This window comes from Pan troglodytes, chromosome 2 (genome assembly GCF_028858775.2).
Source record: "Pan troglodytes isolate AG18354 chromosome 2, NHGRI_mPanTro3-v2.0_pri, whole genome shotgun sequence".
Taxonomy (NCBI): domain Eukaryota; kingdom Metazoa; phylum Chordata; class Mammalia; order Primates; family Hominidae; genus Pan; species Pan troglodytes.
Genome location: NC_086015.1, coordinates 135137316 through 135164672, shown reverse-complemented (window position 1 = coordinate 135164672; position 27357 = coordinate 135137316). Strand labels below are relative to the sequence as shown.

At 38.2% G+C, this 27357-nt stretch overlaps 1 protein-coding gene across 6 annotated transcripts in view; it reads left to right on the top strand.

Annotated features, from left to right (window-relative positions):
- The window catches only part of CPNE4 (copine 4), a 752097-nt gene that overhangs the window by 371190 nt on the left and 353550 nt on the right, over positions 1 to 27357 (top strand). For 5 of the 6 annotated variants that reach the window (XM_054681026.2, XM_054681027.2, XM_054681028.2 and 2 more), the window contains one exon: positions 3837 to 4017. The exons of the other annotated variant lie outside the window; for it this stretch is intronic. In XM_054681026.2, coding sequence (XP_054537001.1) covers positions 3837 to 4017 — 181 coding nt within the window. The remainder of the gene's footprint in view (positions 1 to 3836; positions 4018 to 27357) is intronic. 6 annotated transcript variants of the gene reach the window in all.

Below are 27357 nucleotides of genomic sequence, written 5' to 3'. Positions count from 1 at the left end.
TCTATCCCAGGAAGTTGATAAAGCAGCTTCACAATATTAGAAGAGCTGTCACCATTGTTTTACTGTCTGACTTGTGAACCTGTGAGAGTTATTGGCTCATGTGTATGAATCCACAGATAAACTGATTTAAAAGATGAGTGTGTGCTCTTAGATGGAGGGTAGTATGCTCAGATTGTACAGGTTTCAAATACAGAAGACATTTAAATGGGCTTATAGAAGTTTGGTCTGAATAGTGAGACATCTAAGAGTTTTTCAGTTGGTAGTGAAAGCATGAATGATTTTATCTGGAGATAAGTCAGAGCACAATAACAATAGCTACCACTATCAGAGCATCCACAATATACCTGGTATTGTGGTAATCACATTACATATATTATTTAATCTCTTCTTTACAGCACCTCTTCAAGATAGATATTACCATCTGAGACGTTAAATACCCTGCCCAAGGATACATGGTCAGTGAATGGAGGAGTCAGGATTTGAATCGGGAATTATGTGTCTCCTTGACAGAGTCTTTTTGCATTATACCTCACAATCAAGACTGATATTAGAGATGTCCCATTCTATCGTAGCTTGCATAGTATTTTACGTACAATATGTATGTAAAAATACAATATGTATTTCCTAACACATATTAAAACAGTGGATTTGGAAGAGATGGACTTGGCATGAGCCTATAAGGATAGGGAAAGTTAGAAGGACAGTGATGGCTCTTGGAGATAGGAGAGGCCAGTGAAGGCTGCAGAAGAGGAGTGTAGATTCCAAGGAGCCAGTTAATGCATTGGGAAAAGCGGAATTCAGGAAGATATTGATTGAAGAATAAGCTGTTCTTATCAAACAGTTGATAAAGAGAGTTTTTAACACACTTACAAACCTGTCTGAACACAAAGCCATCTTTCCACCAGCTGATTCTTTCTCTCCCTTTGCTTTGTTGTAAATTTCATTTTCTGTATACTCTGTCACCTATGTTGCTGTAGTGACTGATCTGCTCACAACTTGTAAAAATAGAGGGAAAATGGTTTATGAAGCTATAGACTTATAATCTGTGCATTTTCTGTATTTGAATAGAATTTATTTACAAGTAGAAGGGATGTATGACTCTGTACGGAGGTTGAAATAAATCAAGGATATTTGTTGTATCCACTGTTCCTTGGTACATTTGAACAGTTCTCCAGCTAAAGGTTTTACCTGTGGTAAAAACAGCTTTGGGCTGGCTGATAGAAAACTGGTACTCCAGCCCCAGCTCTGCCATTAGAATAATTGCATAATATGGGCAAGCTGCCAATCCTCTCTGAGCTTGAATTTTTTCATCTGTAAAAAACAAATGTCCCAAAGTCCCTATTAATGTTCACTTTGGTAGAAGATAGAGCAGTTCTCATCCTAAAACTAATTTCCCAACACATATTAAAACCAGAATTGCAACTCTCCAAAACTACAAATTTCCCTTACCTAAGGGAACTGAGGTTCCTTTTACCTAAGGGAACTGAGGTTGGTAAACATTTTCTGAAGAGGGCCGCATAATAAATATTTTAGGCTTTGTGGTACTTGCAATCTCTATTGCAACTACTCAATTCTGCCATTGTAGTGAAAGCAACCGCAGATAAATACATAAATATATAAATGAATAAGCATGCCTGTGTTCCAATAAAATGCTATTGGTGTGCAGGAGTGAGTGTGTGTGCTTGTGTGTGAAATACATAAATACATAAATGAAAAAGCATGCCTGTGTTCCAATAAAATGCTATTGGTGTGATTGAGTATGTGTGTGTGTGTCTGTGTGATGCGTAATGCTGAGGCATAGCCATCATCCTGTAAAAGAGGTGGCATGCTGTACTCAGTTAAACCTGGTGTAGTGCTGGTACCAAGGGGAAGCTCACTAAATATTTGTGGAAGAAGGGAAGGAGAGAGAGAGGAATTATTCCCATTTTATAGATGAAGAAATTCCACTGCAGAGCACCAATGCCATGTGAGGTTGAGGAAGCCATTGTCATTTTCCCTAATTAATCTACAAAGAAACAGAATTCCATAAGCAAGGTATTGAATTTTGCTCCTAAGAGAATCTTACACGTTCAGTCGTCTTCAGAGAAGGAGAGCACTGATGGCCTCTGGTGGATCACTGGGGCTCTGGGATGCAAAGTGTTATTATAAAGGATATCACATGGAGAGCATTTCTTCATGTGTTTTTTGGCTGCATAAATGTCTTCTTTTGAGAAGTGTCTGTTCAGGTCCTTCCCCCCCTTTTTGATGGGGTTGTTTGTTTTTTTCTTTTAAATTTGTTTGAGTTCATTGTAGATCAAAACCACAATGAGATACCATCTCACACCAGTTAGAATGGCAATCATTAAAAAGTGAGGAAACAACAGGTGCTGGAGAGGATGTGGAGAAATAGGAACACTTTTACACTGTTGGTAGGACTGTAAACTAGTTCAACCATTGTGGAAGTCAGTGTGGCGATTCCTCAGGGATCTAGAACTAGAAATACCATTTGACCCAGCCATCCCATTACTGGGTATATACCCAAAGGACTATAAATCATGCTGCTATAAAGACACATGCACACGTATATTTATTGTTGCACTATTCACAATAGCAAAGACTTGAAACCAACCCAAATGTCCAACAATGATAGACTGGATTAAGAAAATGTGGCACATATACACCATGGAATACTATGCAGCCATAAAAAATGATGAGTTCATGTCCTTTGTAGGGACATGGATGAAGCTGGAAACCATCATTCTCAGCAAACTATCACAAGAACAAAAAACCAAACACTGCATGTTCTCACTCAGGTGGGAACTGAACAATGAGAACACATGGACACAGGAAGGGGAACATCACACTCTGGGGACTGGTTGTGGGGTGGGGTGGGGGGAGGGGGGAGGGATAGCATTAGGAGATATACCTAATGCTAAATGACGAGTTAATGGGTGCAGCACACCAGCATGGCACATGTATACATATGTAACTAACCTGCACATTGTGCACATGTACCCTAAAACTTAAAGTATAATAATAATAAAACAAAAAAACAAAAACAAAATAAAACAAAACAAAAAAACAACAAAAAAAAACAAACAAAAAATAAAATAAAGGATATCACATGGAAATGGGCAGGGGGCCTGCAGTGCTTAAATGTAGCTGCTGTTTCCACAAGTTCAGAATAGGAAGCTTTGTGCTTTTCCTCCCCATCACTTTCCCCCTTTTGATTCTGAATTCTGATATGGCAGGTGGGAGTGGGAAAGGGAAAGGTGAGAATGGGCTAGTGCATTTGGGGACAGGGACTCAGATGCTGGGCCTCTGTCTTGGAGCTGGCTTGCTGACAGCATTTTGAGAAGAGGGCAAAGTTTTAGGGGTGGGAAATATGGCTGTTTCTTCAGAAAGAACAATATACTTCTCCATGCCATCACATAGGAGTTGAGTTGGATTTTTAGTCTTGAAAACTTGAGATGTGATTAAATTGATGAACCAACAAATCTGTACAATTTCACACAAGCCATACACTTATTGAAGAGCTGGATTACAGTTTGCAGCCTATTGAACTAATTCATTAATTTTATTTCACAGGCTAAAAATTTTACTATGCAAATGTATGCAAATCATACAAGAAAATAGTGTTCTTAACCAAGTGCAGCAGCACCTGTTTTTTGTTTGTTTGTTTCCTTTGATTTGTTTCACTGGAACTGTGTCACTGGGTTGGAAAGTGAGATAAATACCTTCAATGTTTGAAACTGTGTGTCAAACAATTTTCTGAAAGGTGATTGGGAGGCTTTCTCCTTTGACAAATATTGCAGTGATTGGCACTTCTTTTTTATTCTTTTACTTGCCTAAAACAGAATGAAGAAGATGAGCAACATTTATGAGTCCGCTGCCAACACACTGGGAATCTTTAACAGCCCCTGCCTGACCAAAGTTGAGCTGCGTGTGGCGTGCAAAGGCATTTCTGACAGAGATGCCCTTTCCAAACCAGACCCCTGTGTCATCCTCAAGATGCAGTCTCACGGGCAGTGGTTTGAGGTAGGCATGTCCAGTGAAATGGACAGAACCATGGCTGGATGATTGGCTCAAAAATGTTTTGATATTTTATATCTTCAGGTGGTTTATTTTGATGAAATAAGAAATTTGAGAAGTGAATATGATCACATTTCTATCATGATGTTTTGATGTTGCTGTTTTGATGTTGTGGATATTTTGACATTTACCCTTAATTCATGAGCCTAAGACTTTTTAGGTGTTTTTGTTAATTACCAAGAAATACTCACAATATACTCTTCATCCCATGCCTACTCATTGGCAACACACAGGTAGCAAGAGGACCAGGAACAGACGTGAACCCAGACCCCAGACTGGGCCGGGGTGAGAAAGTTCCAAAAACTGGTTCCAGAGACAAAGTCTTGTGGCCAAGGCAGAGTTCAGATTAGACTTAATAAGAATTTTGGGAATGGTAGCTTTGAGGAAACAGGTTTTAGGGGGTTGAGAGAGAAGTGACTACTCAGATGGAATGAGCTCAGTAGATGACAGTCCTATCCATAGGTCCCGAATTGAAATAGGGAACCAAGAGGACAGGTATGAGCAAGTCAGTCCCATGAAACCTCTGTCTGCAGTAGAGGGGCAAACTCCACTTTTGCGAGCTGGGCTGGGCTACTTACTATCCAGGGTAACTGGCCAGAACTGAGGAGTAGGGACAAAGACTGAAGTCCAGTTCTCTGACCAAGCCCAAAACAGGGTGACTGTTGGACAGAGCTGACCCAGGACAAGTCGTAGATCTATAGAGAAACATAAACTCTTGTTGTGGACCCAAGAGAGCCACGTGGGAACCCAACAACGATAATTAAACCCAGTCTTCAGGACTGAAGAAGTGACTCGTTCTAAGCCCCATGGGTTTATGGGGCTGAGTGGGATGGTTACCTCAGTCTGAGTTGGTTGAGGACTGGAGAAAGATGAATCCTGCATGTGGAAATCATGAGTAGATTCAGAAGTAAGGAAATGGGGTTGGCAGAAATAGGAGGAAAGGGCTGGGGGCCTACAAGCTCATAAGGCCAGCATGCAGTTTTAACCAGCTTTGGAAGGTAGCAAAACCACATTCAGACATCCCCCAAAACTCATGTGTAAAATATCCACTTGGAATGTTTCCTAACACACATAGTTAGCTGTGCTTGTGCAAGGCAGCTGCTCCTTTGGCAGTGGTGTGAATGGAATGACATTTCTGTGAGTCATTCTTCAAAGAGCGATGGGCCCCCACGTTGTTAAGAGATGACCTGAGTTTTTTAAAAAAGTTTATTCTGGGAAGGAAGGATTTATTCATTTTTGTGCATGCTAGACTCTAACTGATCACGGACCCAGTGGAGAGAAGCTCTAGGAAAAACAGTGGGGTTCTTTGTATCAACTGTGCTACACTTGGCGAGATGTTTCTCTGACTAATGGTGGTACCTGGGGAAGAACAAGGGGACACATCATGAAATATTTATTTTTTGGAGCAAGAACTTAAAACAATATGACCTAAACTTTACTGGGTACTTTTTAAGTGCCAGGCACTAGTCTGGCACTAAATTACCAGTTTAGTTCTTTCAAAAATTCTATGAGATATTATCCCCATTTTACAGGCAAGGAAATGGAAAGACAAAAAGATTAAGGATTTTCCCAAGAGCAGTCAGCTTGTTGTAAGTGGAAAAGCTAATATTTAAACCCATACATTGGAGCTCCAGAACCTGAGATCTTTATTGCTATTTTATAATTGTGCTGGACACTGGTATCAGTCTTTGGTGGTTTGTGTGGCAATATTTTAGGTTGAATTCTGCAGCTAGGTTTTGTTGGTTTATTTAAAAATACAAACAAATTGGATAAGGACTGATTTTAAGTTTGTTTTTTTTCCCTTTTTTTGCATCTAGGTACCTAGTCTAAGTAAGCCTTGTTTTTAAAGATCTAGCTGATGTGAATGGAGAAATAGGGAGAAGAGGATGTAGCAGAGGAAGCAGTTCTTATTCTAAGAAAATAAAGTACTCAGAATAAGGGATTTGAAGCCATGCTGATCAGAGCACAAATAGACCTGTTTTGGATCCCTTGGACCAAATTCTTTAAGCCTTCAATACTATGCTCACCTGTTTATAAACAGCCGGAAGGTGCCCCTCTAAGAGACAGTCTTCCACTCTATAGGAGAAAGAAGGTTCAAAAGACTCGAGAGGCAGCATGTTTAATTGTATGTAGATATGTGATATCAGCCACTTCTCTGAAAGAAAGGCTTGATAGCAGTTAGTGAGCAGGTGAAATTTAGGTGAGGAGTCAACATACACAGAAAATGAATGCTGATAGGCAGATTGGGAAATCTTAATTTAACTTCAGGCCTATCGAAGGCTTAGAATGTAAATATAAAACAGTATTCATGGGTGTCTTAATACATAGTATCTTTTTTTCCCTTCTAAATATTCTCATTGACTTTGTTAGTCTCATTATTTTTTATTTAACAAAACTAAATGGAATGCCTACATTATAAAAAAGTAACTCCTTGGAAATTACAGGCAAGAAATCCATCTACTTCTAACCCGTTAACATAATTCAACTATTATTTGTACATATTTATTTTAGTCTTTTTCTTCTGGCATGCATATTCTCATATGATTATTATCATGCTTGTAAAATTTTCTTTCCTAATTTTATTGCTTAGTAGTATGTGCTTTTCCTCACATTGCTACAATATTGATCATTGTAATTTCAAAGCTGCATAATATCCCATCAACTGGATTTAAATTCATCAATTTTTTCACTTTGAAATTCCTTCCAGATATACCCTATTTTAAGTAATACTGCAATAAACATCCTTGTGCTTGAGGATTTTCCCTTCTTTTTGGATGAGTTCCTACAATAGATTCTGTTAAGTAGAACTGGTGGGACAAATAATAGGAAGCTTTTGAGGCTTTTGATACATATTGTCAAATAATTTTTCCAAAGTGTCCTATTAAACTATAGCACACAGCTACCACATACTTTGCCACCCGTGCACAGTGATAAGAACCTTGTGGCACAGTGTAAATTGATTCATGGCTTCCTTTATCTAGAAAGTCTCACTCTATAACCATTAATATCAGCTTAATTGCTAGCATGCTTAATCATATTCATTGATATTGTGGTACTTCTAGAAGCAGTTCAGCAAATTTTGCTCTCTTAACAATATACAGTAAGGATATAATAATAATAATAATAAAACCAAAGTGCATGCCAGGTGGCTAAGAGAAATAATTAGATAATTAGTAACAAAGAAGCTGAAAATACTGAAAACCTAAATAGGGGCTGTGAAGAAACCCAGGGATGAACAACAGGAACTCTGCTTAGGGCTGGAGCAGTCATGTGTTGGAGTCAGCTTATATAGTCTCCTGAGAGCACACTGTTAAATATTCAGGAATTTTGCAAGTCAGGGAGTATTTACACCACAGACACTGGCAAATGTTTCAAATTAAGGGTTCTGTCCTTTCCCCAACCCTCTAAGGGAGCCAGCACTCCTCTGGGTGGCAGGGACAAAAGGAGAAGATGGTAGTCCCAGAACCAAACAGCTGGGCCATCTAGCAGAAGCTGGATCATGGTTGGAGGACTCTTCTAGGCAACATTTCCAGCCCTGCCTGCAACTCCTCTATTTTTCCTTCTCCTACCAGATGGGTCCTCCAACCTGCCTCAGCCTCCCAAAGTGCTGGAATTACAGGTGTGAGCCATCATGCCTGGCCGGAAATATTTTCATTAGGTGAAAACTTACAGTAAATCTTTAATAATGGCCATGATTTTTATTGACAGAAAAGAGGGAAGAAAAAAAACTTGACTTAGAAATACATTACAAACTGAGAGTTTCATTTCATACCCTTTCATTTTCCTAATTTAGGATCATATCCTTTAAAAAAATCCCTCTTCATCAACTCCTGGCTATGTAATGATGGCAATATATGGTGACAGTTAAGTGTAATGATAATTTAGAATGCTTTCCATCTTCCATCGAGGAGTGGAAATAATATCTTCCTGCTTTCTGGTGAGTCCTGATGTGTTCACTAGCTCCTGGAACTAAGCATCATAATCAAGTGGTACAAACAAACACTTCTTAGACAGTCAGAAGGCAAGGACTCTTGTGAACTAAAGACTTATATTCAGTTCACTGGAGCATATGCTCTATTCCTGGGCATGCCTGGGTAGAATTAAGCTCGTGAGTGTGTGGCCCTTCGCAGTGACCCTGTGATTGGAGGAGTACTTGTTCTCATTGGGAACACCCAAATTATACTCCAAACTTCTAGGCGGTTACTTCAATCACCACTAATTCAATTTTTTCATTGAATTTTAATACACAATCATTGAGATCTTTCTTGGAAGCTCTAAGTAATTCTGAAAACTACCTACCTTTGGATCAATTCCATATGGAAGCATGTTATGATGAACCAAGGGCTTTGGTGAGTTGTTGGTAATGATTGTTAGTGACGATTAGTGTGGTTATATGTAACACATCAATTATCAGTGGACTCTACAAGATTATTGTTTGTAGTAATAATATATCCATATAGTGTTTTATATTCACAATATCCATCTACTTATGTTATTTCCTGCTGATAATAGCTCTGTGAAAAAGCAACACAGCTATTTAACCCCAGCATGTATTGAACACTATGGCTTGTGTCCTCAAAGACCTCAGTGTCCAGTAATCTCACCCTATCTTAGAGACAGAGAGCTGGGGTCTCAGACAGTCATGTGACCTTGAGAAAGAGGACACTACATGAAATCTTGACTTAAATCTTTTTCTTTCCCTGAATGTGTGGTAGGAAGACCATCTCAAGGGTGCCTAGGTTACCTTTATGTGGAGGGGGCCTAAAATAAATCATGCCATAGAGGTGGTTGTACTAATTTACATCCCCACCAACAGTATACAAGGGTTCCCTTTTCTCCACATCGTCACCACCATTTGTTATTGCCTGTCTTTGGATACAAGCCATTTTAACTGGAATGAAATGATATCTCATTGTAGTTTTGATTTGCATTTTTCTGATGATCAGTGATGTTGAGCACCTTTTCATATGCCTGTTTGCCATTTGTATGTCTTCTTCTGAGAAGTATCTATTCATATCTTTCACCTATTTTTTGATGAGATTATTAGATTTTTTTTTCCTGTAGAGTTGTTTAAGCTCCTTATAATTCTGGTGATTAATTCCAATCCCTCCACTGTTTTTCATTTTCTCTTCCCCCTACCCACTCCACCTACCCAGATGTAGGGTTTGGTCACCATATGACCTAGCATCCCTGTTAGCAGCACAGAAGGGATAATGTGTGCCCATGTTGTTGAGCCTGCCCAGAGAAGTGGGCTGTGGAATTTTCTTGGCTAGAGGGCTTGTGGAAGAAGTCAACAAAACAGGTTTCTCTCATGCTTGGGATAATAGTGGGCCAGCACCCTTTCATGTATTAAACCATGAGGATAAAACTCAAAATAGCAATTTTACCTATACCTAAGATATTCAATTTTCCATTGCTCCAAAGCCTAGAACTTTTATGAAAATGGGACAAGCAATATTAACATTTATGTGATGAATTAAAGTAGCCATCAATCTGTGTTGATGCCAGTTATGTATTAGTTATTTTACATATATTCTATCCTCACAATTACTCTGCAATAAAAGCTTTACTAACTAGAAAAGATAGCTAAGGCTTGAGAATTAATACATTGCCCAGGGTCATAAAATTAGTAAACAGTAAAGCTGGAATCTGGTTGCTTCCAAAGCCCATGTTATTTCTGCTTTTTCAAAGGTTGCAAACTTGAATCTGGTGGCCTTTCTGTTGCCTGCAGACATATTTTGTCTGGTCTTCACAGTGTTCTAACAAGCTTTGTAGTAATTGCTGTAACTCAAAGATCATGAGATTTTTCATAAAACTCCAGATTTCTGGTTTCTTCCGAGCAACCAGAAAATCTGGCAATGTGGGGTCTTTAATCCTATGGCAACAATGAGCTGGTGATAATTAGCATCTTCCCTCCTTAACAAAATACGAGGTTCATGCTTGTGCCTCCTGCTAGCCAGCCTGCTTCACTCACTTGCCCTACAAAAGTGGCCCCTGGAGGCGTTTGAGTTTAGACTATACTCCCACACTCCCTTGACTAGGTCTCTGAACACTGTTAACTTCCCAGTTGTGGACATAGACGAGAGCTAGAAAATGAACATTAAGTCAATTAAAACATTCCCTCTGGATATCACAGACAAGCTTCTTTCTCAAAAGATTTTCTGTTCACACTTTGTTGACTTGCAAGGTTTGGATGGGTAACACCCAGCATGACAGATGATAAAAAAATGACAGTTTTCTTCACTTGTTCACAAAGTTTGCACTGTGATTTTGCATCAGACTCCCATTTGGGAAAACTTTGATGTTGCTTTATTACCTCCCCCTTAACACGTCCTTAATAAGCATAATTTTTTAAAAAAACAAAAAATAAAAAGAAAGCTGATCTTGGTGATATTAGAAATCTTACCCTGAGTATTGAATATAAAAGAAAACAAAATCAAATATTACAGCCAGATAATATTTTCTCCTTGTTGCCTGGGGACATGTCCCTGTGACCAGAGGCTGATGGTTCCATGATGTTCAACTTTTAAGTGATGCACTTAGATACAGGAAAATAAGATTACTGGATTGCATATGTGACTAATTGGATTCCTTATAAGTAAAATCTCAACATTTTCAATGTCATAATGTCTGAGAACAGAATTACACAAGAAGGGAAATTCAGGTTACAGATGAGCAAAAAGTATTTGAATTGAAATCTGTGTTGCCTCTTAATTAATTCGTTTGTATGCCCTGAAGATAATTTCATCAGCCAGAGGAATAACATCTGGCTTCCTACACAGAGTAAAACACCATGACATTAGCCTTACTCCCATCCTTAGCCTGAAGAACTGGCAAGCCACATTCTCGGCATTCAAGTGGAGCATTGGTCCCCAGCAGTTTTTATAGTGTACCTTGAGACCCATGCTGGTCATTTGAAAGATGGACTTACAGATTGGAGAAAGAGTTTGAGAGGGCATGTACAATTAGGAGTCTTCTGCCTCTAGATTGAATCACCTTCAACATTTCAAAGGAGGTATTTTTGACACTTTTCCTGAGTGCCTATTTGCATGTTTAACTAGACTCACTATTGATAATTATCCCCTTAAAAGTCATATTTCCTTTGTAATTTCAATCTATTTTATCTCTTTATTAATGACAATGCTGATTTATTTATAATACCTTAAATATATTGAGCGTACTTAAACAATGTATCAGGTACTCTCCTAAGCACTTTATATATATTGTCATATTTAATTATCAAAACTATCTTGCAAATTGGGCTCATCTATATTTTATTTTATTTTTTCCATCCTCTTTTTTTTTCTTTAAGAGGCAGAGTCTCTCTCTCTGTTGCCCAGGTTGGAGTGCAGTGGTGCAATCATAGCTCACTGCAGTCTCAAATTCCTGGGATCAAAGAATCTTCCTACCTCAACCTCCCAACTAGCTAGGACTATAGGTACATGCCACCACACCTGGCTAATTTTATTTTTCATAGAGATGGAATCTTGATATATTGCTTAGCTGGTCTCAAACTCCTGGCCTTGAGCAATCCTCCTGCCTTGGCCTCCCAAAGTGCTGGGATTACAGGTGTGAGCCACTGTGCCCAGCCTATTTTTTTTGAGGTATAGTAGACAAAAAAAATTGTATATAGTGTAGAGGCACAGAGGTGTTAAGTAACTTGCCCCAGGTCACACAAGTGGTAAGTGAAGGAGCAATGACAAATTGAACCCAGACTGTCTGACTTCAAAACTGTCCTCCTGCTATCCTTCACTGTCCTCCTCTCAGAATAATGAGTACCAGACTGTTTGCTATGCACCATGTGCTAATCATTACATGCATATTCATATAATCCTCATGACAGTATTATAAGATAGGGACTGTGATAACCCACTCTACAGGTGAGAAAACTGACATTCACATAGGAAATGTATATGTTCAGGTCACGAGACTAGTGAGAAGTGGGATTAGGATTTGAACTCGGATCTTTGTGTCTCCAATACCCATGTTGTCTTCATGACACTGCACCTCTCTCATCCGGTTCTCTGTGGAGGCAGAATAACCCAACGAATTACCACTAGTCTATAAAATTAATGTTTTTCTCTCCTTTGGTTCTAGGCATCCAAATTATTCCTTTCATCAATGTCCTCATCTAAAACCGTGTGTTTCATGTTAATCTGGAGTATGTGGTATTGATATTCCTGCCCGTTAGGAATCTGCCTTCTTTTGTATCCAGCATTTACTTCTATTAAGCCTGTCTTTAAACCAAACTCTTAATCATTCCCAAAATTAAACACTCATTTTTCTGGCCATGGATTTTAGAGCAAGTATTCCTGAACATTTTGTAGAGAAAAACTATGCTTAATGTCTAAGATCATAAGGTAAATAAAGGTCATGGTGCTGATGGTCCCTGATCTCAGGATGGTGAAATAAGGTAAGGCATCCGTGCCTCTTAAAATGTGGCACCAGCAGGTATCAAGTACAATGGAGGATTTCATCAAGGGAGAAGATAGTGGAGCAATGACATCAGGGACCTGCACTCTTCACTTCTATTAATACCTTCTACAACTCCATTAAGAATGGTCATGTGGTTTGTGATCAATTAAAACTCAGATACTTTCTGTGCAAACTGTGCCAAGACAAGATTTTGCTATTTGATACTTGTGCAATTATTTTTTTTTACTCTTTACATACATATTTTCCCTATTAGAGTTCACCTTTGTGGTTTGTAGGGGACGTACATTATTTGCACTTCAATTTCTCATCTTTTGTGTTACTTAAATCTCCCAGGTTTGTGCTATTAGTTTGGTTTCATTTAATAGTATTGGTTTAAAGAATATCTGTTAAACATAGGATTTGTGTTTGTTGTGATGCTATGGTAGTAATCGGAGTGAAGCCCATACAATATTTACAGTTTGTATGCTGCCCTTTTTATCATTTCATAATAAAGAATATATGTGTATATATATGTACATTATCAAAATTAGTCATAAACCTCATTTTTAATGATTGTATAATATTTCACATACAAAATCTACCACAGTTGGTTGAACCAGCTTTCCATTATTGGATATGAATTTTCAAAGCTTTGCTATTATGAATAATTACAGGATAAATTTCTTATATATAAGGGGCATCTGGCCCCAATCACCCTGTATTTGAGATTTTTTTTTCCTAGAAGTAAAATTATCATGATAAAGAGTAGGAACATTCTTAAAGTGATCCGCCCACCTCGGCCTCCACTGGGATTATAGGCGTGATCCCCTGGCAGGGGATTAGGTAAGTTTTTTAGCCATTGAAATTCCTGGAATGAGGATTGAAGTTTTTCATTGTTTATTTGAACCTTGGGACACAAACAGTTCTCAGCTTCTCCAATCTGATTCACCAAATGTTAGCTTGAATTTCAAGGTTTCCAAATTGTGTCCTGAGGTAGCCTAATTACTTCAGAGGTACTGCAATTATTTATTTGAAATATAAATACAATTTCTTCCTCTTTATCAACTTTAGTGAGATGATTTACATATAAAATATATCAAAATGCATTCATTTTAGATGTTCAGCTTGATGAGGTTTTTCTTTCCAAATGGATTAACTTGTAGTTTAGTTTGTTAGTATAAATTTTCATATTCAGTTTATGAAAAACAAAAAAATGAAATAAAATTAACTCAGGATCAAGATGAAAAATTAATGTAAAATTATTTTGTAGAATGGTTATTTTTAAGAAATTACTTTTAATTGACACATTGTAACTGTATATATTGATGGGGGACAGTTTCATGTTTTATATAATTATCCAGTCAGAGTAGTATATGCTTCATCTCATGCATTTATCATTTATTTTGTGGTTAGAATTTTCAAAAGCCTCTCCTCTAGTTATTTTATAAAAAACAGCATTTTACTATTAACCATTTTCACTCTACTGTGCATTAAAACACCAGAAGGTATTCCTTCTAACTGTAACTTTGTACCCATTGACCAACATCTCATCCACTCCTCTCTCCTCCCCTTCTCAGCCTCTGGTATCCACTGTTCTACTCTCTGCTTCTATGATACCAACTTTCTTAAAAAAAGATTCTACATATAAGCAAGATTAGACAGTGTCTTTCTGTGCCTAGCTTATTTCACTTAATATGAAGTTCTCCAGGTTCATCTCTGTTGATGCAAATAACAAGATTTCACTCCTTTTTATGGCTAGGTAGTATTCTGTTGTGCAAATATATCACACTATCTTATCCATTCATTCGTTGTTGGACATTTAGGTTGACTGAATATCTTGGCTATTGTAAATAATACTGCAGTAAACATGGGAGTGCAGATATCTCTTCAACATACTGATTTCATTTTCTTTGGATATATGCTTGGTAGTGGGATTGCTGGATAATATAATAGTTCTATTTTTAATTTTTTGAGAAACTTCCATACTATTTTTCATAGTGGCTGTACTAGTTTACAGTCCCCCCAATAGCGTGTAAGTGCTCCCTCTTCTTTACATCCTTGCCAACACTTATTTTCCTTTGTCTTCTTGATAATAGCCATTTTAACTGGGTGAGGTATCTCACTGCGGTTTTCATTTACATTTTCCTGATAATTAGTAATATTGAACATTTTAAAAATTTACTGGTTGATCATATGTATGTCTTCTTTTGAGAAATGTCTATTTAAGTCTTTGTTCATTTTTAAATCACGTTATTTTTTTAAATGTTAAGTTCCTTATATATTCTGAATGAATATTAACCCTTTGTTAGGTGTCTGGTTTGCAAATATTTTACCCCATTCTGTAAGTTGTCTCTTTACTCTGTTAATAGTTTCCTTTGCTGTGCAAAAGCTTTTTAGTTTGGTGTAATCCCATTTGTATATTTTTGCTTTTTTCTCTTGTGCTTTTGAGGTCAATTTTCTGGACTAGTTTGAGGAGAATTGGTATTAATTCTTCTTAAATGTTTGGTAGGATTCAGCAGTAAGGCCATCAGGTCCTGAGCTTTTCTTTGATAAATGTCTTTTTATTACTCTCTCAATTTCTTCACTTGTTATTGGTCTGTTCAGATTTTCTGTTTCTTCATAATTTAATCTAGGTAGGTTGTATGTGTCCAGGAATTTATGTATTTCTTCTATGTTATCAAATTTGTTGTCGTGTGGTTGTTAATAACAGTTAGACTATCTAAAGATTTTGTCAATTTTATCTTTTTAAAAAAGTGACTTCATTTCACTGATCTTTTGAATCTTTTTTTTTGTAGTCTATATATTGTTTATTTCTGCTCTGAACTTTATTATTTCCTTTCTTCTATCAATTTTGGCTTTAGTTTGTTCTTGTTTCTCTAAGTTTCTTGAGGTGCACTACTAGGTTGTTTATCGGAAATCTTTCTTCCTTTTTGATGTGTTTCTTACCATAAATGACCCTTTTAGAACTGATTTTGCTGCGTTCCACAGATTTTGGTATGATGCATTTCCATTTTTTTATGTATCCCAATAAAAATTTTAATTTCCTTTTTTAATTTCTTCATTGACCCATTGGTTGTTTAAGAGCGTGCTGTTTAATTTCCATGTATTTGTACAGTTTCTGAAGCTTTTCTTGTTGGTTTCTAGTTTTATAACATTGTGATCAGAAAGGATACTTGATGTGATCTTTATATGCTTAAGGCTTGTTTTATGGCCTAACATGTGATATATCCTGGAGGACATTCCATGTGAATTTGAGAATAACGTGTATTCTTCAGCTATTGGATGAAATGTTCTGCAAATGTCTGTTAGGTCCATTTGGTCTATTGTGCAGTATAAGTCTGATATTTATCTGTCGAATTGTTTGTCTCGATGACCTGTACATTATTGAAAGTTGGGTGTTGAAGCCTCCTACGATTACTGTATTGCTGACTACCTCTCCTTTTAGGTCTAATAATATTTACTTTATATATCTGGGTGCTCTGGCATTGAGTGCCTATATATTTACAATTGTTATATTCTTTGCTGAATTGATTCCTTTATTATAACGCTCTTCTTTGTCTCTTTTTACAGTTTTCTACTTAAAGTCTACTTTATCTGGTATAAGTATGGCTACACACTTTTTGTCTCTGTCTGCATGGAATATCTTTTTTCATCCCTTCATTTTTAGTCTATGTTTGCCTTTAAAAATGAGGTGAGTCTCTTATAGGCAGCATGTAGTTGGGTCTTGTTTTTTGTCTTTTAACCTATTCAGCCACTCTATACATTTTAAGTGGAGAATTTAATCTATTTATATTCAAGGTTGTTAATAATGGATAAAGGGTTACTTCCACTATTTTTAGTTGTTTTCTGATTGTTTTTTAAATTCTTTCTTCCTTTCTTTCTCTATCATTGTTTCATCTGGTTTGTTGGTTTTCTGTGGTGCTAAGCTATATTTCCATTCTCTTTCTCATTTGTTTATCTGCTGTAATTTCTTTCTTTGTAGTTACCATGGGGCTAATACAAAGAGTCTTGTAGTTAAAATAGACTATTTTAAGCTGATCACAACTTAAGTTTGGTTGCCTAAAGATACTCTAGACTTTTTTCTCTGCCCTCCATTTATATTTTTGTTGCCTTAATTTACCTTTAAAAAAATCCATTATGTGTTCCTTAGTCACTAAATGTAGCTGTTGTTGTTTTTGACTATTTTGACTTTAAACCTTTATAGTAGAGGATTAAGAGATTTATATAGCACCATTATATCACTGGGGTATTCTGAGTTTAATTTATAAATTGACCTCTGCTGGTGAGTTTTATACTTGCATGTGTTTTCATGATAGTACTTATCGTTCTTTTATTTCTAGCTGTAGCATGCCCTTAAGCATTTCTTGAAAGGCTGGTCTACTGGTGATGAATTCCCTCAACATTTGCTTGTCTGGAAAGGTCTGTATTTCCCCTTCATTTCTGAAGAATAGCATTTCTGGGTCTGGTTTCAAGGTGGCACCGAGCTGTAGCAGCTTAGATCATGGGGGTAAGAGGTAGTTAAGGTGACTTCCACATCGGTGGCAATGCAGCTATGCAAATATTGGACACTCTGCAAACTGAATTTGGGAACTGTGAGGATTCAGAGTCTCTCCTATAGCAAGGATTTTTATAGGGGCAGTGGGGACTGTTTGGGGATCTCCAGCTTACCTTTTTTCTTGTAAGATGAAGTCCCGTGAACTCTGAGCTAATCTTGGCAGGAGAGACAGTGTGGCAGAGGTGAGACTCTTTGCCTCCCTCTCTATGGTCCTATCCTGGGCTTTCATACTCCACAGAGATTTTTTTGCCATTCCCATGGTGCCCTTCAGTGTACTTCTTCAGTTATTCTAGTTGAAAAGTAGTTGTTTATTGGTTGTTTTTGTCTCTTTTTGTGGAGGTGAGATGAGCACCAGGTAATTCTAGTCAGCCATCAGTCTTGCTTAAGCCATGTAATCAAATGCCCATTGATGATAGACTGGATAAAGAAAATGTGGTACATATACACTATGAAATACGATGCAGCCATAAAAAGAATAAGGTTATGTCCTTTGCAGAAGCGTGGGTAAAGCTGGAGACTATTATCCTTAGCAAACTAACACCAGAACAGGAAACCAAATACCACCTGTTCTCACTTACAGGTGGGAGCTAAATAATGAGAACACATGTACACATAGCAGGGAACAACATACACTGGGGGCTATTGGAGGGTGAAAGGTGGGAGGAGGGAGAGGATAAGGAAAAATAACTAATGGGTACTAGGCTTAATACCTGGGTGATGAAATAATCCGTACAACAAATCCCTATGACACAAGTTTACCTGTGTAACAAACCTGCACGTGTATCCCTGAACTCAAAAGTTTAAAAAAAAAAACTCGTAGCTTGATGAGTTTTGATTAATGTATACACCTGTGCAACCACTATCCCAATTATAGAATATTTTCTAAAATATATTTTAATATTTAAAATATGTAACAGAAAACAACCCACATACCTAAATTTTATTTCTCTCCAGCTTTATTCAGGTGTAATTGTTACAAAAACAGTTCATAAAATTAATGTATACAATTTGGCAAGTTTGGATACGTGTGGGCACTCATACTGGTATCACCACAATCCAGATAAAAATATATATATATCCATCATCTTCAGAAGTTTCCTTGTGTCTCTTTGGATTTTTTTTGTTTGTTTTTCTGCTAGGAACCCTTAACATGAGATCTGTCCTCTTAATAAATATTTAAGTACACAATACCTTATTATTAACTATAGGCACTATGTGGTACAGCACATCTCTGGGAATTACTGTAATTTTGCAATTATTAAACAACAACTTCCTGTATGCCCCCTCCTCATCCCTGGGTATCCATCATTCTTTTGTCAACTTCTGTATTTCTGATTATTTTAGATGTCTCTTATAAGAGGAATCATGCAGTGTTTGTCCTGTGACTGGCTTATTTCACTTAGCATCATATCTTTCTGTTCCATAATGTCTTCCAGATGCAAATAATAGATGTTTCTTATTTTTCAATGCTAGGTAATATTTCATTGTATGTTTATACAACACTTTCTTTGCTTATTCATCTGTTGATAAACATTTGGATTGTTTCCATATTTTGGCTATTGTGAATAATGTTGCAATGAACATGAGAATACAGGTATTTCTTCAAGAGCCTGATTTCAGTTCTTTTGAATATCTACCCCCAAAGTGGGATTGATTAATAAGATGTAGTTTTCTTTTTAATTTTTTGAGGAACCGCCATACTGTTTTCCATAATGGCTGCAGCGTTTTATATTCCCACCAACAGTGTATAAGGGTTCTAATTTCTCCACAATCTCACTAATGGTAGGGTTTTTTTTTTTTTTCTAAAAAAAAAAAAAAAATGCCTGTGCTTACAGGAGTGAGGTGATATCTCATTGTGATTTTAATTTTCATTTCCTTGCTGATGAGTGATGTTAAGCATGTTTTTATATACCTGTTGGCCATTTTTATGTCTTCTTTGGAGAAAAGCCTATTCAGGTCCTTTGCCCATTTAAAAAATCAGGTTATTTGTGTTGTTACTATTGTGTTTTATGAGTTTATTATATATTTGAGAAATTAATTCTTTTTAGATATATGATTTACAAATATTTTATCACATATCATAGGTTCCCTTTTCAGTCTATTAACTGTTTTCTGTGTCACGCATAAACTTTTTGGTTTGACACTGTCTCACTTGTCTATGTTTGCTTTTGGTGCCTGTGCTTTTGGTGTCATATTCAAAAACATTGCACAAATCAATTTTGATAATTTTTTTCTATATTTTCTTGTAGTAATTTTTCAGTTTCAGGTCTTATGTTTAAGTCTTTAATCCATTATTAGTTGATTTTGCTATGATGTGAGATAAAAGCTCAATTTCATTCTTTTGCACATGGACATCTGGCTTTCCCAACACCATTTATTGAAGAGACTATCCTTCTCCATTGTGTGTCCTTGGCACCCTTATCAAAGATCAGCTAACTGTAAATGTGACAACACATACACTTAAAGGCATAGATGCCTTTAAAGTGAAGATGCCACTAATTCTCAGATTGTGTTGCCATTGGTTGACATTACAGTAAATGACAGAACTTTCAAGTTATACTAAAATACCACTCAAAACTATTAAACATTTTGGGGTTCTGTGAAGGGGAAAATATGGTTTCATTACTAAAAAATATTTGAAATTCAGAAAGAGTGGCATAAGAAGAAAAATAAACTCTTGGCTGGTTTATCTCGGAATCAAACTTAACTATTTGTAGTGTGATCCACCAGGCTTTCATTCAACCTGAAATTACTTTGCTAAATGACTTAGGAGGCTGTTGTAGCAGCCTGGCTTGATCTGAGGTCAGTTTGGAAACAAGGCAGGGATTCACCACAGGTTAACTGTGTGACCTTGGGAAAGCCACTTAACATCTCTGAGCCTTTTATATTACTGCATCTCTGAATGGTTGTCAAGATTAAATAATTGGCTAGCAGGATAATGAAGGGGCTGATGCTATAAGCCCTGGAATCACACTGCTTGGCTTATCCATGTGACCTTTTGTAAATGTCTCAACTTCCCTATGCCTGCATTTGATCATTAGTAAAATGAAGGTAACAACAATAGAACTTATTCCATGGGTTTATTATAAGGATCTATTGAGATGATGCTTATGAATTACTTAATATAGTAGCTGGTGCATAGTGAACACTTAATAGATATTCAATACTTTTATATTAAAGGGAGATAATGCATGTAAAACTAATGTGAGTAGTGGATCACTTAGTTCTCAGTATGTAAAAGACATTATCAGATAATACTTACGTCGAGGTATGTTTAATGCCAGAGATAAGTTTTTGGTCTGCTGGCCAACCCAAGTATTCTTGGGTCCATTTATCTTTGTAAAATAGAGAAATTTTAGTAAGAAAATTTAACAATTCTCTAAGTGTCTGCCAAGTTTCTTACTAAGCACTTTGATTGATCTGTTTCGACTTTCCTAGTGGGAAATTATCTAAGTCTCCTTATCCCCTCCACTCTCTGCATTTTGAAGAAGATAAATAGACTTGGAGCAACTTCATTCCACTTGTCTGTGTTCTCTAATCTACGGACTCGAAATCTCAGAGAAGCCATACTGATAACCTTCCCTTCCCATCTTTGCTTCTGTGCCAACGTTGTCCCCCACTGTTTGTCAGTTTTAGAAGAGAAGTAACAAGAAAATTCTTCCCTTCTGGAAACTCCAGATGTTCTTGGGGTCAGTTTATAGGCTAATTAAATATTTTATCTTGATTTAAGATCAGAAATGTTCAACTCCCTATCTTGGATAGTCTGTTTTCAAATACTATATTTCAAGAGCTCCTTTTCATCGGAGTAGTTAGTCCTAGAGACTTTTTTTTTTTTTAACCCAAAGACTAGTTCCTGTTGAAAGATTATGGTCTTGAAACTGTGTATCAAAGGAAAAAAATTTTGTTACCTTTTCCCCTACTTTGATCAATGTTGGTCTTTTCAAACTGACTTCTGGAGAAACTAGGATTTGTAATTGGGGAGCATATTTTAGCCTACTTCAATTGAAGATTTGCTTAATCTAGTTTCTTCCAATTACTACTGTTATGTGACAATTACCCTGAAATGTAATAGGTTGAATTGAAGCAACCATTTTATTAAGCTCATGGATTCTGTGCTTCAGGATTTTAGGCAGAACACAGTGGATTACTTATTCCTGTTCCACAATGTCTAGGACCTCAGCTGAGAGGACCAGAAGGCTGGGGATAATTTATTGGCCAGAGTTTCAGATCGTGTGAAGGCATCTTCACCCAAGTGTTAGGCTAGGACTTCCAGTTGGAGCACCTACAAGTGAACTTACCTACATGGCAATCTCTCAGGGTAAGGACATAGACCCTCCTTCTTAATAAGAAAAGTGTCAACTTTTTGCCACATAGTTAAACCATGGACTATACCTGGAAACATTAGTTAACTAAGGAGCCCATCTTATTGTCATAGGTTCTATAATTAGTTTAAAGGATGTGGATAAGAGGAACATAGGCATATTTACATTCCAATTCTTATTGAGGGAGTTTTCTTAGAAGCTTGAAAGATGCAAATGTAGGGCTTGAAAAGGAAGGACTTTCTACCCTGAACATTAAACTTAGGAAATGCATGGCCTGAAAAAGTACAACAAGAAGAAAATACAAAGTGAAGTCTACCACCTCTGGAAATAATAGAGAATAAGAAGAAATAAAAACAGCTAGTATCTTCATAGCCCTCCTACATTTGTTTTTTCACTGATTCCTCACAATACAGCCTACTGAGGTCACTATTTTCATTGCCATTCTACAGATGAGAGAACTGAGATTCAGAGATGTCATAATAATATTTCTGTATTAGTCTGTTTTCATGCTGCTGATAAAGACATACCTGAGACTGGGCAATTTACAAAAGAAAGAGGTTTAATTGGACTTACAGTTCCACGTGGCTGGGGAAGCCTCACAATCATGGCAGAAGGCAAGGAGGAGCAAGTCACATCTTACATGGATGGTGGCAGGCAAAGAGAGAATGAGGAAGACGCAAAAGCAGAAACCCTAGATAAAACCATCAGATCTTGTGAGACTTATTCACTACCATGAGAACAGTATGGGGGAAACTGTCCCCATGATTTAATTATCTCCCACTGGGTCCCTCCCACAACATGTGGGAATCATGAGAGTAAAATTCAAGATGAGATTTGGGTGGGGACACGGAGCCAAACAATATCATTCCACCCCTGGCCCCTGCCAAATCTCATGTCCTCACATTTCAAAACCAATCCTGCCTTCCCAACAGTCCCCCAAAGTCTTAACTCATTTCAGCATTAACTAAAAGTCCATAGTCCAAAGTCTCATTGGAGACAAGGCATGTCCCTTCTGTCTGTGAGCCTGTAAAATCAAAAGTAAGCTAGTTATTCCAAATATGATGGGGGTACAAACATTGGGTAAATACAATTGTTTCAAGTGGGAGAAATTGGCCAAAACAAAGGGGCTACAGGGCTCATGTAAGTCCAAAATCCAGCAGGGCAGTCACATCTTAAAGCTCCAAAATGATCTCTTTTGACTCCATGTCTCACATCCAGGTCACACTGATGGAAGAGGTGGGTTCCCATGGTCTTGGGCAGCTCCACCCCTGTGGTTTTGCAGGGTACAGCCTCCCTCCCAGCTGCTTTCACAGGCTGACACTGAGTGTCTGTGGCTTTTCCAGGTGCACAGTGCACTGTCAGTAGATCTACCATTCTGGGGTCTGGAGGACAGTGGCCCTCTTCTCACAGCTCCGCTGGGCGATGCCCCAGTAGGGACTCTGTCTGGGGGCTATGACCCCACATTGGAGGGGTGGGTTGCCCCTACACACCTGTGGATGTTTCTTGTAAGGTGGAACGAGAGACTTAGGAAAGAAAAAGACACAGAGACAAAGTATAGAGAAAGAAATAAGGGGACCCGGGGAACCAGCGTTCAGCATATGGAGAATCCCACCAGCCTATGAGTTCCCTTAGTATTTATTGATCATTCGTGGGTGTTTCTCGAAGAGGGGGCTGTGTCAGGGTCACAAGACAATTGTGGGGAGAGGGTCAGCAGACAAACATGTGAACAAGGTCTTTGCATCATAGACAATGTAAAGGATTAAGTGCTGTGCTTTTAGATATGCATACACATAAACATCTCAATGCTTTACAAAGCAGTATTGCTGCCCGCAGGTCCTACCTCCAGCCCTAAGGCGGTTTTTCCCTATCTCAGTAGATGGAGCATACAATTGGGTTTTATACCGAGACATTCCATTGCCCAGGGACAGGCAGGAGACAGATGCCTTCCTCTTGTCTCAACTGCAAGAGGCATTCCTTCCTCTTTTACTAATCCTCCTCAGCACAGACCCTTTACGGGTGTCAGGCTGGGGGACGGTCAGGTCTTTCCCTTCCCACAAGGCCATATTTCAGACTATCACATGGGGAGAAACCTTGGACAATACCTGGCTTTCCTAGGCAGAGGTCCCTGTGGCCTTCCGCAGTTTTTGTGTCCCTGGGTACTTGAGATTAGGGAGTGGTGATGACTCTTAAGGAGCATGCTGCCTTCAAGCATCTGTTTAACAAAGCACATCTTGCACCGCCCTTAATCCATTCAACTCTGAGTTGACACAGCACATGTTTCAGAGAGCACGGGGTTGGGGGTAAGGTCACAGAATCTCAAGGCAGAAGAATTTTTCTTAGTACGTAACAAAATGGAGTCTCCTATGTCTACTTCTTTCTACACAGACACAGTAACAATCTGATCTCTCTTGCTTTTCCCCACACCACATTTCTCTTCTACATTGCCCTAGCAAAGGTTCCCCATGATAGCCCCACCCCTGCTGCAAACTTCTGCCTGGGCATCCAGGTGTTTCCGTACATCTTCTAAAATATAGGCAGAGGTTCCCAAACCTCATTTCTTGACTTCTGTGTACCTGCAGGCTCAACACCACGTGGAAGCTGCCAAGGCTTGGGGCTTGCACCACAGACTGTCTATATTTGAATTCCAAGCTCCACATTGGCCCCTTTCAGCCACGGCTGGAGCAGCTGGGACACAGGGCACCAAGTCCCTAGGCTGCACACGGCTCAGCTTGGGGACCCTGGGCCCAGCCCATGAAACCACTTCTTCCTCCTAGGCCTTCAGGCTGGTGATGGGAGGGGCTGCTGTGAAGATCTCTGACGTGCCCTGGAGACATTTTTGCCACTGTCTTGGGGATTAACATTTGGCTCCTTGTTACTTATGCAAATTTCTGCAGCTGGCTTGAATTTCTCTTCAAAAAATGGGATTTTCTTTTCTATTGCATTGTCAGGTTGCAAATTTTTCAAACTTTTATGCTCTGTTTCCCTTTTAAAACTGAATTAATAGCACTTACGTCACCTTTTGAATGCTTTGCTGCTTAGAAATGAAATTGGAAATCATCATTCTCAGTAAATTATCGCAAGAACAAAAAACCAAACACCGCATATTCTCACTTATAGGTGGGAATTGAACAATGAGATCACATGGACACGGGAAGGGGAACATCACACTCTGGCGACTGTTGTGGGGTGGGGGGAGCGGGAGGGATAGCATTGGGAGACATACCTAATGCTAGATGACGAGTTAGTGGGTGCAGCACACCAGCATGGCACATGTATACGTACGTAACTAACCTGCACAATGTGCACATGTACCCTAAAACTTAAAGTATAATAATAAAAAAATAAAAAAATTAAAAAAAATTTAAAATATGAAAAACAAAAAACAAAAAACACCATCCTTTGCCCACTGCAACAGGTGCTGTATTTGTCATAAATCAAATAATACTTGCATGGGTCTGCATCTATTAACCTATTATTACTATAATACTATACTATCTTAATTTTTATAACCTTAAAATAAATCTTAATATTCAACAGAAAAAAAAAAAAAGAAATTTCTTCCACCAGATACCCTAAATCATCTATCTCAAGTTCAAAGTTCCACAAATCTTTAGGACAAGGGCAAAATGCCACCAGTCTTTTTGCTAAAACATAACAGGAGTCACTTTTGTTCCAGTTCCCAACAAGTTCCTCATTTCCATTTGAGACCACCTCAGCCTGGACCTTATTGTTCCTATCACTATCAGCATTTTTGTCAAAGCCATTCAACAAGTCTCTAGAAAGTTCTAAACTTTCCCACATTTTCCTGTCTTCTTCTGAGCACTCCAAATTGTTCCAACCTCTGCCTGTTACCCAGTTCCAAAGTTGCTTCCATATTTTTGGGTATCTTTTCAGCAACACTCCACTCTTGGTACAAATTTACTATATTATTTCACTTTCACACTGCTCATAAAGACATACCGGAGACTGGGCAATTTACAAAAGAGAGAGATTTAATTGGACTTACAGTTCCATGTGGCTAGGGAAGCCTCAAAATTGTGGGAGAAGGCAAGGAGGAACAAGTCACATCTTACATGGACAGCAGCAGGCAAAGAGAGGAAAGGAATATGCAAAAGCGGAAACCCCTGATAAAACCATCAGATCTTGTGAGACATGTTCACTACCGTGAGAACAGTATGGAGGAAACCGCCCCCATGATTCATTTATCTCCCACCAGGTCCCTCCCACAACACGTGGGAATTATGGGATTCTCATTCAAGATGAGATTTGGGTGGGGACACAGAGCCAAACCATATCAGTTTCCAAGATCATATAGTCAATATGATTGGAACCTGCTCTCTGAAACGCTCTGACTTCAGATTTCAGATCCTGTGGTCACACTGTGAGTCCTCTCCTGCTGGTGCCCACCATGCCTAGTTCTGCCCCCTTCCTAGAGACTAGTGTACCCATTGCTGTGGGAGACACCTACTTCTAAACAAGCATCTCCATCTCTGACATTTGGTCATTTTCTTGTCCACTCTCCATCTACTACTTGAGATTTTCCCAATTACATTTTACAACTCTAATAAATATTTCCTACAATTCAATGGCCAGAAGCAGTTCATCCTGTAGATGAACCATGATTTACCTACCAGTCCATAGTGGTGCACACATAAGTGATTCGTTCTTTAACTCATTCAGTAAACATTTATTGAATTCCTATTATTTACCAGGCACTTTTCTAAGGGCTGAGGATACAGAAGGGGACAATACATGGTCCCAGCTTTTGTGCTAGTGGGTAGAATAGAAAATACACAATAAATGTGTAACACATTGGTAAACAATGGTAAGTGAAACAAAAATAAAGCAGGAAATGGGGTAGTGAATGATAGGGGGGCTTGTTTAAAAATTATGACCAAGAAAAACTTATCTGAGGAATATCTGCACAGAAATCTGAATGAGTAAGCAGTGAGCCATTTGTATATAAGGACAGAGTATTCCAACAGAATAAAGGGCAAAGGCCATGACACGGGCATTTGCTTAGCCTATTTAAGGAATAAAGTTTCAGTTATGCAAGATGAATAAGTTGTAGAGATCTTCTGTGCAACATTATGCCTATAGTTAACAATACTGTATTGTGCATTTACAATTTTGTGAAGAGGGTAGATCTCAAGTGTTCTTACCACAATAATAAAGAAGGGCAGCAAGGAGGCAGGGAAGTTGTGAGGCACTGGTATAAGAAAGCAAGAGTGAGAGAAAATGATCTCGTAGAGGCAGCTATGGTTCAAATTATGTAGGGCTTGTTAGGCAATGGTAAGTGTTTGGGGTTTTATTCCATATGTAATGGGAGGCCATTGGAGGATGAAAGTACAACTGCTTGTGATAGATCGTGTGGAGAGACAAAAGTGCATGTTGGAGATGACTCAGGAGGCTACTGCATTTGTCCAGGTGAAAGCACTGGTAGTTTGGATCAGGTAATAGCCATGGAGAAGATAATAGTGGTTGAAAATGAGCTGAATTGTAAAAGCACACCCCATAGACTTTGCTAATGAATTGAAAGTAAGGTATGAGAGAAAATGAGGAGTCAAGAATCATTCCAGAGGGATGAGCAATTGGGTGAATGATGATGGGTAACACTGGGGGAGGGGCAGGTTGTTTCCAGATTGAGGTTGCATCAATAATTCTACCATGAACATGCTTCCAATGGTGAGAGACAATATGGAGTACTGGTACAGTGTAACTTCAGTCACAGACTGTCTATACTTTGAGTTCCAGCTCTATTATTTATAGGCTATAAGATCTTGTAGAAGTAAATTACCTCCATTTTCTCATCTATTTAGGTTGGTGCAAAAATAATTGTGGTTTTTGCCATTGAAAGTAGAGCAGAACTGGCCTGGCATGGTGGCTCACGCCTGTAATCCCAGCACTTTGGGAGCCCGAGTCGGACGGATCATGAGGTCAGGAGATCGAGACCATCCTGGCTAACATGGTGAAACCCCATCTCTATTAAAAATA